This window comes from Hipposideros armiger, unplaced genomic scaffold (assembly GCF_001890085.2).
Source record: "Hipposideros armiger isolate ML-2016 unplaced genomic scaffold, ASM189008v1 scaffold_48, whole genome shotgun sequence".
NCBI lineage: Eukaryota > Metazoa > Chordata > Mammalia > Chiroptera > Hipposideridae > Hipposideros > Hipposideros armiger.
This window is the reverse complement of record NW_017731398.1, coordinates 2,068,374-2,082,453: the sequence shown is the minus strand read 5'-3', so window position 1 is coordinate 2,082,453 and position 14,080 is coordinate 2,068,374. Positions and strand designations below refer to the sequence as shown.

The 14,080-nt window shown below is 38.0% G+C and overlaps 1 protein-coding gene across 2 annotated transcripts in view; it reads left to right on the top strand.

The window, feature by feature from the left end:
• The window catches only part of HDGFL3 (HDGF like 3), a 36,136-nt gene that overhangs the window by 830 nt on the left and 21,226 nt on the right, over nt 1-14,080 (top strand). The window contains exon 1 of one of the 2 annotated variants that reach the window (XM_019640178.1): nt 7-187. The exons of the other annotated variant lie outside the window; for it this stretch is intronic. Within the exon in view, the coding sequence (XP_019495723.1) occupies nt 104-187 (84 nt within the window). The 5' untranslated portion in view covers nt 7-103. Of the gene's footprint in view, nt 1-6; nt 188-14,080 lie in introns of those variants that run through there. 2 annotated transcript variants of the gene reach the window in all.

Below are 14,080 nucleotides of genomic sequence, written 5' to 3'. Positions count from 1 at the left end.
CCCGAGGCCGCGGGGAGTGCGGCGCAGTCCGTCGGCCCGCGGGGGGGCGGCCTCCTGGCGTCTTCGCGGCGACCAAGGACGACCGGGAAGGGGAGCGGCCGGGATGGCGCGTCCGCGGCCCCGCGAGTACAAGGCGGGCGACCTGGTGTTCGCCAAGATGAAGGGCTACCCGCACTGGCCGGCCCGGGTGAGTACGGCGGCCGCGCGCGGGCCCGCCCGCCCACCATTTTCCCTTCATGATGGCGCGCCCGCCCCTTCCCATCGCCTCTGCCCGGCCGGCGCTGCGCGGGGGCGGTGGGCCCGGCCCCACAGGCCCGCCGCCGCCTTCCCGGGAGAGCCGGTGCTGACGGAACCCGGGCCGCGGGGAAGCGGCCTGGGGCGGAGGCGGCGGCCGGGGCAGGGTCGCGGGAGACACCGCGGGGTCCCGGCGAACGTCGGGGCGCGCACTGCAAATGGCCGTTCGCGAGTCGGCGGACGGCGGCGGCGTCAGTGCCGGTGAGGCCCGGGTGGTGGCCCCGAGAGGCCAGCGGGAGCCTCCGGGCGGCCGGTCCTCCGTCTCTCCGAGCATCCTCCGCCATCCAGACTTGTTGAGTTTTCCCCGAGTGCGAGTCCGGGGGCCCCGCCTGCCCGTCATTGTCCTGGGGTACGTGCCTCCCCGGGCCCCTCGTTCCTTGCCCCCGACGCGGAGAGCACCGGCTGGTGGGACCGGGAAGCCCCTCGTGCCTCGTCACCTCCATATTTGTTTTAGGTCGATCCCAGACCTTCTCCTTGGCCTCCCACCACGGTCCGCGATCGCTCTCTTCCCTTGTCGCGGGGCTGTCGCCGGGCTCTTTCTCTAGAAAGCATCCGCGGGTGACACACAGCATTAACATTTTTTCAGCAGGCCCGTTGAGCAAAGAGGGGGGACAGCACTACCGTGTGTGTGCTTTGTGTGTTAAAACTAAATCCCTGTTCATTTTTTTTAACGGTTGGCAGTTTCATTGCTTGAAATAAGAAATTTCGGTAAAAGGAGGATCAAGGCATCTCGGAGGGCTCGATATTGATTGGTGTCCTTGAGGAATTGAACTAGACATGGGGAAATGCTGGCGTAAATACGAGCGTGAGCTCCACAATCTTGTAGTCCAGTGACGATAGCAAAACCAAAGAGAGAAAATACACCCATTCACAAAGGAAGTGACATCATGGGTGAGCAGCCTGCAATTTAGTGAAGTTGAAGGCATGGATGGACATCATCACGTTGTTTTTGTGTGTTCAGTTTGCCATGATGGTGAAATGGAAAGAACGCTGGGCCAGGAATTGGGGGACCTGGTATCTGATGTGGGCTCATCATTTCAACTGTCTGAATATTCATTTCTGCAAATATAAAGTTTTGGGGTTTTTTTTAGGGTTCCTTCCACCACTTAAACAACCTCAGATTTCAAATGGGAAAAAAAAAAAAACCAGACTTATTCAGGTTCCATGAGACTGTGCAAAAGAACTTTTTTCTACATCTGAAGTGGAGGTTGTCCTTAAATAAGGCAAAATTTTCCTGTAGAATAAGTGGTTATTTTTCATACTACAGTGCCATACTGCCCAAAGGGGCAAGACTTGTGTCTTTAGCCCTTTAGGAAATCCCTGAATAGATTTGTCAAGTAAGAAACAGCTTGCTATAGGGCACATATGTTTATACAGAGTCAAATGTAAATTAAAGGTTAGCATTACCAGTTGGTCATTTCTTTGTAATGCAATGGCTTTCTTTAATTTTACCTTTGAAAACTATTCTCAGAGTCAAAAAAAAAAATAGTCTTAAAATTTCATTACCAGATTGCTTGCATAGCTTGACCACCTGTAGTAATTTTGAAACAAAAAAGTGCTGCAGAAGTGGTCCTAGTTGTATATCTAATTGTACATAAAACTCTCGTAAGTTATAATTCCAAACCAAGGCGAACTGGAAAATAAAATGAGAAAATAAAATCAATTATGTTAGATAAGATACAATAAATACATGAAATAAAAGTATGTCTGTTCACATTTAACATGAGCTCCTCAAAGAAAGAACCTATATCTTTCTCTTTTTTTAATGTATTATTTGATAGTGAGTGGCATTTTGTAATTTCCAAGAAAAAGTAAAGGTTAGGAAAAAAAGAAAGATTTTTTAGTTCCTGCTCTTTGTTAGTTACAGTGCTATGTGCTTCATATATGTTCTCATTTTATTTTAATCCCAATTCTAAGACATTTCCCAATTTTACATCTAGCTATAGCTTTGTAGATGATGATGTTACAAAATATTAGCCGGGGGAAAAAAATCTTAACTCATTCAAGTGGTAAATACTATCACTTGTTATGAAGGCCAGCCATGTGGGGATTCTATATGGCCCCAAGAAATCAAACCTAGGAGGAAAAACATGGGGGAGACAGATTGCAGCTTTCTAACAGTCAGAAGTGATTTCCCTGCTGTAGGGAAGACATCTGGTCCTAGGCAGCCCCTTGTGTGGAATGTAGGCCAAGGGGATTCAGACTTCTGGTAAACTTGGTCAGGTTGGATTTAGCCTTTAGCTGTGCTTCTCGCTCTGTGACCTCAGGCATGGTCTGTAATCTTTCTAAGTTTCGGTTCACTTGTCTAAATAATTCTCACCTCACAGATTTAGTTTATGTAAAAGCACCAAGCAGTGGTACGTGAATGTTCCTACCTTTTTCCCTTTTAAATTTCTAACTTTTCCCCAGTATCACTACATTTTTAAAAACTTTCAACTCTTGAGTAGATTTTTTTTCCAACATTTTATCATGAAAAATTTCAAACACAGAGAAAAGTTAAAAGAACTGTACAGTGAACACCCATATATCTCTGACCTAGACCCTACAATTAACATTTAATTATACTTGCTCTGTCACATTTTTGTTCATATACCCATCCCTCTATCCATACAATTGCCCATCTTATTTTAATGCATTTCAAAGTACCTTGCAGACATCACTATGATTTACTCCTAGACACTTCAGCATGCACATCATTAACTAGAGGTCAATATTTTTTATAGATCCTTTTTTTTTCCCTTTCGAGGTAAGATTTACATAGACTGAAATACACTTGTACCATTCAGTGATCTTGACAAATGTATACTCAGGTATAATAACAAACCCCTACCAAGATACAGAACAGTACCAACACCCATGAAAGTTCCCTCATGCCTCTTCCCAGTTGATTCCTGTGCTCCTCTCTGTTCAGATGTGTTAGTTTAACATTAAATAGCAGCTAGCCATTTCAAATGAGTATACTTTATTGTAAATGATTTAAAAAATCAAGTTTATTTATGCCTAAGGATTAACTAGCTTAGTACTGAAAAATATGCTCAAACAAGAGTCTCTGAACCCTTTCGATTGTGTACCCTCTTGGTAAAATAATTTGAGAATTCATCCCAAATATGTGTAAATTTACTTTAAAATTGTATATACTTTATACTATTTATATACATTGTAAAATAAATACAAAAACTAAAAGGGATGACATAAACAATGTTTTGTTTTAAAATTCTTATTCACAAAATATTAATAGATTAAATCCACATTTTTCAAAGTATTAATTTTTAGAATATTTTTCTCCTGCTACATGTGAGATCTGACCTAGATGGTCACAGATTTTATCTTCTAAAGAGAATTTCTATAATAGAACTGTCACTTTGGCCATTTCCTTATTTACTTGTGCTTACATTATTAGTATTATATTCATAGGACTCTTTTTAGCCACTTGTTCATTTGGCAAGAGTTCAGTTACAAGTAGATATTCCATAATTCTCAAATGGCAGTAAATCATAGTATACCCAAAGTGAATGAATATAATCATATGAATAAGGACAAGAGTGTCAATGTATGTATTAAATATTAGTAAAATTCACTTCTTAGGTAAAATAATAAGAAACAAAAATAGAAGCTGTACTATTTTCTTCTCACAGCCCCCCAGTGTATCTCCTGAGACATGAGCACTCTGCTTATGTGACCCCTGCTGTAAAAGATGGAAAAACAAACAACAACACAAAACCCAAAAAGTCTTAAAACTCTTGTTTCAACTGGAGAGCTTTTTTTTTATTATTTAAAAACTTTATATGAGCACTCTCAAATGATACAATGACTTTAGAAAACTTGCCTGATTTACTGTAGTTAAACACACGCCTACCTTGTGGATTAGAAGTCTGTTCTAGGCACATACCCATGAGAAACGAGTGTTTATGTCCACCCAGAAACTTGTACAAGAATGATCATACATAGCAGTTTTATCTATAATGAAGACTGATAGAAATCTTTCTATTGACAGAAATAGAAAACAGCCCAGATGTCCATCAACAGGACAATGGATACACACATTTGTAGTACATCCATGCAGTGGAGTACTAGTCAGTAATAAAAAGGATCAAACTACTGATGTCCACAAAAATGTGGCTGAATCTCATAATTACAAGGTTGAATGGAAAAAGCCAGACACAGTACATTCTGTATGATTCCATGATTCAAAAACAGGCAAAACTGATGAAAGGTGATAAGGTTGTGGGTGGTGGTTACTTACTGGGAGGAAGCACTGGAGATGTGTATCTTGATCTGGGTGGTGGTTACATGGGTATATACATATGTAAAAATTTATCAAGCTGCACATTTAAGATTTGGGCACTATAAGTTTAATGCTTCAATTTAAAACCCACACACTATGTATGAGGTAGAGAAAGAAAATAATCTATTACTCCAAGCTCCTTCATGTATTGAATTTCACCATTCTTAGCTTGCAATGAGAATTTTTTTTTTTTCTTTAAGACTTCAGGCCTACCAAGTTGCTGCTCATCATATTGCTGATCTGGCTTCAACCTCTCACTTGGTAAAACAAGACCAAAGCATTTAACTTAACCATTCTGTGACAGCTCAAAGAGCTGAACTCTTATCAAACTTTTTTTGAGCACCTATTGTGTGTAAAGTAAGACTGTGCTAGGGTTCAGTTTTTCATTTTTCTACCAACAGATTAAATTCAGCAGTTTTAAATAACAACATGATTATAATTAAAGTATTTCCATATCCTTTATTAATATAAATACTGGTTGGGAACCCTCAATTTCTGATCCATAGCACTTTGCATTTGTTTTGTCTTCAATAATAAACTATTAAACTTGAGACTATTTCTGAAGACAAGGCTACATATTTCCAGGGAATCACTTGAGACTTAAATTCTTTTTAATCTTAAAGTAAGATGTTTGTAATCTTTATTACTTTGGCCTGGGTCCAAAGAAATCCATCATTGGTTCATTCCTCAGGTACAGTGACACACAGGCTCACTCAGCCTTTTCCCCAGGGACAAGATTCACGTTGCCAAGGAACTGGCAAGTTGTCTCATTTTCTTCCGCTCAATCCTGGGAGCATATAGGCAACTAAAACTCAGTACCGATATGTAAATTTTCCATTGCCCCCGTTTCAACCAGATGACTCTATTTCTGGCACATCCCCTTTGGAATGCCCTAATGACTACTGTTTGCCCATGATTTGGGTTTGATTCTTTTTTGAAAATGACTGGTGTAAAATTATATATGACCATTGAAAATGCCTGTTAGTATTAGAAAAACATAAACTAGTAAGTGTAGTAAACATAATAGGGGAAGAACCCAAAATATTACTTTTTGTTGGAGAAAGTTGTCTTCTATTGTGGAAGTCTCCAGATGTTGATCAGAATCCAGTCCAGCTGATACAGTTATTAGTCTACTGCAAAAAGGCTTCCTAACCATTGCAAAGCATGGTCTGCGGACTGTTACCTGTCAGTGACAAGATAGGTACAGAAATTAAGAGAGTTTAGACATTTTTTAAGCAATGTTGTAGAATAACTATGTTTATGAATATGAATTTTTTAAAAATGAGGCTTGTGTTTTGTGTATCTCATTTTTCTAATAATTCATTTTTAATATATTTTATAAAAATGTCAGTCTGAAACAAATTAGAAATTAACAAACTAGTCCTTTACCGCAGATAGCTTAGAAGTGCAGACCCTTAAAGGTCAGTCAGTAGTGGTCTTTACACCTAAAACAATTTTGCCCATCCTGTATACTATTTAAACTATCTTTAAAAGAGACTGGAATGACCATGTTATAAGTACTAATTTCACCTTTGTAAAAAATGTTATTACATAAGTAATGTTCACTGTAGAAAGCTCAATATCATTATACCTAATTATAAGCATTGTGAATATGTACCGATAAATATGTAGGTACATAATTTTTGTAATATGTACAGTTTTGCATCCTTTCCCCCCCCCCAGTTAAACACTATCTTAGATGACTTTCAATGGCAATAAATATATTCCTATAATATTATTTGTAATAGCTATGTGGTAATTTATGATATGGACCTATTTATTTATTATAAAAACCACTTCCTGTTACAGGACATTTATGTTATTTTCAGTTTTTTACTATAAAATAACAACTCTGAAAAACATTTCATTTAGCTAAATTATTATTTCCTTAGAACAAATGACAAGTTTTGACTATCGTACCTACAGGCAGAATAAGAGAATATCTGTTTTCTCCCATATTCATTAAAAGCAGATGATTCAAATTTTTATAAATCTTTGTAATTTTAATAAAAATATTTCATTAAGTTAATTTATTTGGTTGTAAGCTAGGCTGAATATGTATATAAACATATATATATATATAAAATCATATATACTAAATGTGTTGATTACAACTTAGGATGAATATATACAGAGAGTGCCCAAAAAATGTATACATATTTTAAAAAAAGGAAAAACTGTACTAATTGTAATACTCAATATATACCAATAACAAAAGATGGATACAAGTCACATTTGACTTCTACAATTACAAGAGGTGCTCAAAGTGGTTTCCATCAGTGTCTAGACGCTTCTGATGACAGCGAACTGTTTGAGCATACTTAACATCTCTTAAAATATGTATATATTTTGTTGGCATCCTCGGTATATTTGATAACACTACTAAGAGGTACATATCCCCATAAAAGACCAAGATTTAGCTAAAGCAATTAACCTACGATCACACACTATCTAGTAAGTGCCTTAATCTCAGGCTATTAAGAATGCCACAAGAACATAAAAAATGTGATATCAGATTAGGTGAAAGGGCTGAAGAAGCAGTTTGTCTCATTGAGAAGCTCTTAGACACAGCAGTATAAAAATAAATAAGATGTTAGTTATGCATGTAGACAAAGCAGAGACCTGTTAAAATCCATTCTGAATGAATAGCGTGGTGTTGACTTACGTATAGGTTCCAAAACCTTTATAGCAAGAGAACACAAATACTTTGAACAGCAGGTAGGTAGTTATGAGATTTACTGTCTCAGCAGAGCCTAGAGGCTGAATCATAAGAACTACTAGCCTGTGTTGCTTTTTGCCAGTTTCCTGTATTCTCAATTCCATTCATACATATAATCTCCTTTCAGCTGATTAAAATAGAAGTAGTAATTGAATTTTTCAATTATATCTTATTCTTAACTAGATAAGAATTTGCTGCGTTTGGTCAGCTAAATAACCATCTATATGGTCACAGAGAGCCACATAAAGGTAAACAGAGTGAAGTAATCGAATGACTAGTGCGCTCAGGCCTTCAGAATGACGTCCTCCAGGCTTCCAAGCCAGATTTCCTGCAATGTAAGAAAAGACAGCTAGTCCAGGAGTTACAAGACAGGCAACTCCCTCCACCTCTGTCTTGGTTTGTTAGATTTGAGCATCTTTTTATTATAACCTCTTTGTTAAATAAAGAGGATGATAATTCTTTTTTTCCTAGCTATTAAATCTTAAAATGTACATGAAAGAAGTGTTTGCTGATTAAGCACCTAATAATGACCTCCCAAGAACACCAGACTCCTGACTATAAAATGCTAGGAAAGTCTCAGTAAATACATATGTGGTTTGGCTGGTATGTCTTTCAGCAGCTTTATAATCGTGAGTTTATAGAAACTTCTCAGTTTCTATTGCAAAATATGTTTAAGATGAGAGTTGTTACATGCGACAGGTTCAGTTAACTTCAGTAATGGTTAGAAATATAAATGAGATTCAAATATTTTTATGTAGGGAAAAATGTCAACTTGTGGCTTAAGATCTGTTTTCCGTTTTCTTTGTCACTGAAGTAGAGCTTTTGTAGTAATGGCATCTTTCATTTTGGAGGAAATGCTATTGAGAAGAACGGTATTATAAATTCTCAGTTCATTTTTTTTTTTTTTAGAGTTAGCATAAGTTGAATGGATTGAAAATTAATTCCCTCTAGATCTCTGTTTGACTTTCAAAATGTGACCAGCTATTTTCAAACAAGGCATAACTGTTATCTCCTCAATGGACTGCTCCATGAGAATTAAGTCAGTAATTTTGAAAAAATATTTAGATCTTGGAAATGAGTTGTTGTTGCTGATGGATTCTGATACAATCTAGTGGCTCTTAGACATTTTTTACTAACCCAGAGTAAGAAATAAATATTAATGTCATATACACACACCAGAAAAATCTTTTCACCAAATCATATGTATGATGCATTCTGATATATTTTATTTTGTATAATCAGGTTGCAACCCACTAAGTCAATTTCACTCCCTACAGTTGAAGAGTACTGGACTGGTCTATTAGGCCAAAGGGAAATTAATCTGTGTGAGTTGTATCTGTTTATATAGAATAGTTGGATTTGGGGGATGAGTTAACAGTCCTGAGTTTTTTAATCTGCTGTAGCCACAGTCTTACATGAAGATCACATGAACATAAAACATGAAAGTTGTATTATGTTTTGTCATTTAACCATCCAAGCCAGCATTTCCCTTATCTCAATAGGACAGGTATACAGAGGTATGTTTTTGTGCTCTTATCTTCCTTCTAATTTTTGAACTGCAAATGTATCGCCAACTTTCTTGAAGCTAACTGTAGTTTCATATACATGCCTTCTTCAGGGTAATCAGCTCCATACATTTGCTATAATAACTATTGCACTATTTGACTACATACTGCTCCCTGGCTGGTAATACTGAAGCTCTGGGGTCTTCTTGGGTTTGTGAGACTGGACTGTGGAGATATCAGGCTGTGTAGGTTATGGATTGAGGATGAGGGGCCTTTAAGCCGGAAGACTTACAGGCGGGGCGGGTTTGTGGTACCTATGCTCTGAGGGTACAAAGGTTCAGCTTTCCCTGTATCTTTGTCAAGACTTATTATTTTCAGTTTGTTTTTTTAATAATATCCTTCCTAATGGGTGTGAGGTGCTATCTCATGCTTTTGATTTGCATTTCCCTATTGATTAGTGATGTTGAGCATCTTTCCAGGTGCTTATTGGCCATTCATATATCTTTGGAGAAATATCTATTCAAATCCTTTGCTTATTTTTTAATTGGGTTGTTTGGTTTTTGTTATTGAGTTGTAAGAGTTCTTTATATATTCTGGATATTAACTCATTATCGGATACATGTTTTGTAAATATTGTCTCCAATTGTGTGTGTTGTCTTTTCACCCTGTTGATTGTTATGCTCCTTGTAAATAAGCCAAGAATAGGATTCTGCAGCGATATCCCCAGGACAGTTTGTATTGAACTCCGAATGCAGGATATTGTGGGGAAAGCAAGAGCCAGGAAATATGAGGCCCGAGGGTCATTGTGATGTCATCAAATATGTGGAGTAGAACAAGAGAGGAAATTTCTGAAAGATGAAAAGGTAATGTGGACAAGCCTCACGAGTTTGCCCAGGTCTAGCCTTATATGAGGCAGAGGCAATTAGTAGACCTGAGAACAAAGAAATGGAGGAAGTGCTCAGAAAATGCCTGTGAGTGGTCCTTTGAGTGACTGAATGAGTTTTTGAACAGATAAGTTCATTAGGATGGTTTGGCTAAGCTACCAGCTTTATTTGTCAAAAACAGGCATAGTTTAGGACTAAATATGGTTTAGGAGCATTTGAGATCTTGTTTTCTGGCAGTTGTCAGTTTTGGCTCAACCTCTTACAAAAATTAAAAAAAAAAAGACTCAGTATGGTTTAATTTGGTTTTATGCCTAGAATTATTCAGATTTTCACATGATAAATATCCTCCCTGAGACATAAACTGAGGGATGCAATCTCTGAGAAAATTATTCAAAAATTATGTATTTTCTGGACGCTATTATGCCAGGAACCAAGTCTCATACTCTATTTGTGGAACTATTGCAACTAGCTCATTGTGCTTTTTTTTTTAATTGACAATTACATTGAAACATTGACAGCATTAGTTCCCTAATCAGAATAATCGCCATTGTCTGCTCTTTTAACTGTGGCACATATTGGTGTTTTCTTTCTATTGTCTACTTTCTATTATTAAATATTTGTTTAGTAATCCTGTCAGAAACACGTATTCATCAAAGTTTTTTGGTTTTGTTCTTTTCTTTTTTGATTGTTGCTGTTGGCAGAAAGACAAAACTATCTTCACATCTTTATCCTTAAAAGAGATAAAGTACAATAGGATGCATTTGGCAGATGGTTCTAAATCCTTAGGATGTTATTAATGTACTATAAGTTAAATTTTCCAGGCATTTGATGGATTTTCACACTTGTATTTTGATTGAATGATTTTTGCCTTTTTTCTGGTATTAGTAGTTTAGGCTAGGGCATAGGTCCCTCTTTTCAGAGGCATTCGGGATAATTGCTGCTGTCCTAAATGTGAATGTATGTGAAGAATTTTCTCCCTCCCACCTTTCTGCTGTTTTTCTTCTCCCACAGGCTATAATACAAAAGGAGCTAGGACCAGGCGAGAGGGGTGGGTGATGAGTTCAAGGAAGTAGACAAATTCATATTTATGTAGGGTCTTACAGTTACAGTAATGAGTATAGGATTTTTTAAACTATGGAAGGTCATTGGAGAGTTTTGAGCAAAATGACATAATCTGACATGTGTTAGGGTCTGAAGAACTTTGGGGGTCAGGGAGGGAGGTGCAAAGGGCCCAGCTAGAAGGCTTTTGTAGAAGTTGAGGCATTAGGTGATGGTGGAGTAGAACAGAGGGAGAGCAGTGGGTATAGAAGGAAGTGGATAGTGTGGTGATATATTTCGGGGGGATCGAAAGGACTTAATGATAGATGAGATACGTGTGTATGGGAAAGAAATAAAGAAGAACTTCCAGGTTTCTAATAGAAGCACCTGGTTGGATAGCGAGGCATTTTATTCACATCCGAAATACTGAAAGATAAACAGGGTGGACCATCAGACTTCAGAGTTTTTTTTCAGGCCTCTTAAATTTGAAATGCCTATGAGATACCCAGGTATGTGAGTCTGAAGCTCAGAAGGGAGGTCTGGAGTTTGGGGGTGGAAATATGAGACACATAGATGGCATATTCAAAACCTTGGAAGTAGATGGGATCACCAAGGAAGGAAGTGCAGATGGAGAAGTTGAGAAGTGGATGGTGGGGAAGGAAAACAAGTGTCAGGACAGTGCAGTGTCCTAGAACTTGAGGAGAAAATGTTTCAATGGCCATGTTACATAATGGAGAAATATATTTGCAATGGAAATTATAGATACCAGGTTGATATATTACAAATGACTAGTAAAAAGACAGAACCTGTAGAGAAATGCAAAAATGATATGAATAGGCAGGTCACTAAAGGGCAAATCTTAATGGCCAGTAAACCTATGAAAAGATGTTGAATCTCACCATTAATCAGGAAAATGCAAATCTAAAAGAGCGATAACACCTAATGTTGTCAAAGATTGGACAGGAGGTCATTTTCATACCTTGGTGGAAATGTGAGTTATTACAGCCTTGTTTTAGTGATATCTATTAAAATGAAAAATACTTTTAATCTGTGATCCAGTAGCCTCACTCCTGTAAATACATCTCATGGAAATAGAAGCACTAATACATAAAAGTCTAAGTATGTTTAGTCTAAGTATGTAGCCGTTTTTAAGGGCAGAGACAATAAAAATAAGGTAAATACCCATCCCTCAGGGAAAAGTTGAATAAATTATAGGTTATCCAGTCATTGAATTATTCTGCATCTATTAAAAATAAATGAGTTAGATCTATGCCAGTTGACTTGAAGGGCTTTTCATAATGCATAGGATTTGATAAAATATGATTCATTTTTTGTGTGTATATGTATGAAACACAGTAGTCCCCCCTCCCTCCAAAAAACTTCTGCCTGTGTAGAAAACATTTGTATGTATATGATTTTGTATATGAACACAGAGAGGAGTATACTTATCAGTAATTATTACCCAGGGAAAAGTAAGTCCAAGGGAGGTTGTGGAGGTAAGCCTCCTCTCACCTCCACTCAAAACACACACACACACACATCCACACGTCTCTATGTAAAAGAAAAAGGATCTCTGTGGTAAAACAGTGTCTATGACATACCCCATATATGTGACACATATATGCATATATGTAAGACATTAAACTAGTCACCAAAATGATAATCCAAAAGTATAATTAGTTTTTAAAAATAAAATGCTAAGATGGGATATTATACATATCACACGTTTATTATCTCACAATTTCTGTGAGTTAGGAACCCCGACACAGTTTACTTAGACCCTTTGCCTCCGTGTCTCTCACAAAATCACACTCATTTTAAACTTGACTAGGGGATGGATTTCCTTCCAAGTTCACTCCAGTGGTTGTTGGCAGGATTCGATTTCTCAGGGTCTTACTGGCTAAAGGCCTCGCTTGTTCATGAGCCATTGGCCAGAGCCCTTCCTGGGTTCCTTGCCACATGGGCTTCTCCATAGAGAAACTCATAATGTGGGAGCTGGGCTTCCTTAGAGCAAGGAAGCAAAAGGGCAAGAGTTGGCAAGATGGAAGTTACATCCTATCACTTTTGCCATGTTCCAGTCATGAGAAGTAACTAGATCAGGCCCACACTCAGGAAGAGGGGCTTACACAGTGCCATGAATACCAGGAAAGGAGGATTATTGGGTGCCATTTTAGAAGCAGCCTACCACCCAACCACCAGTATTCCTGGGTTTATCTCATTTTCACTTCTTTTGATACAGGCTAATGAATCTCTCTTCAGAATAGTCACTTAAAACTCCCTTGTTCCTGAACATCTCATGGTACATTTCCACCTTCTTTCTGCTGTGGTCCCCTCACCTGCTCTTTGGAAAGGTTTTAAGACAAACTTCACACTATTTCTACCTAATGGCCCATGGAAAACTTGCATCTTTACCACAAGAAACTCTGGGAGTGCAAGCCTATCCCAGTGCAGTCACCATTCATTTCATTCTGCCATCAGAGAAGCTAACCAGAAAACCCTGTGTAGTTTCTCAGGATTTCTCAGACTTGAGTCAGAATTTAGTCTTCTGTCACTCCCAAGCTCTGGAAGACTTCTCTTAAGCTCTCCAGGTGTTCTTGGGGACAGGGAGCTCTTTGCAAAAATGCTCTCCTAATCTTCAACTCTTCTTTTGCCTTCTCCAGTTTTTTTTTGGTTTGTTTTTTGTTGTTGTTGTTGTTGTTGTCGTCGTTCTTATGGTAGACCTGCTGAAGTTTACAAGGGTTTTGGACCACATTCTTTGCAAGTCCGACATAGTGGTTACTCACCTCATTTTGAATGTGTTTTCTTTTGTCTTGGATCATCAGCTGAAACTGACACTCAGGTGGTTCCATACCGACGTCCTGTTTCATCTGCTCTTTGCCTTCTCAGCTACTCCTTTGAAGGCATCTGCTTTGGAGAGTTGCCTACAGTCACTGTAACAAGAAAAATGATTACTAATTTATTAAACCAAACAGTTAGACATGATAGAGAAAAGATGGGGAAAGATTAATAAAGAATGGGAGAGCAAAGAAGAGAGGGGAAAGCACTAAATACCTTTCGTTTCAGATCAGAATAAATATTCTTATGTAAATACTATTGTTTTAATAGTGTTCTTGAAATATTTGAAGTACTTGTAGAATTAAAAATGAGGTCTTTGAGTTAATTCATAGAATAAAGGTAAACATGAAGAGAAAAAAAAATAGGCATAAAAAGCCAGACATGGTATTCCAAGCATAAATGGTCTCCATTTGGATCAATAAATAAAATCCAACAATATAATGTTTACAAGAGACCTACATAACACAAAATAGTAGAAGGCAAAAATTACCCCCAAATTGAACATACGTGTTTATCACAC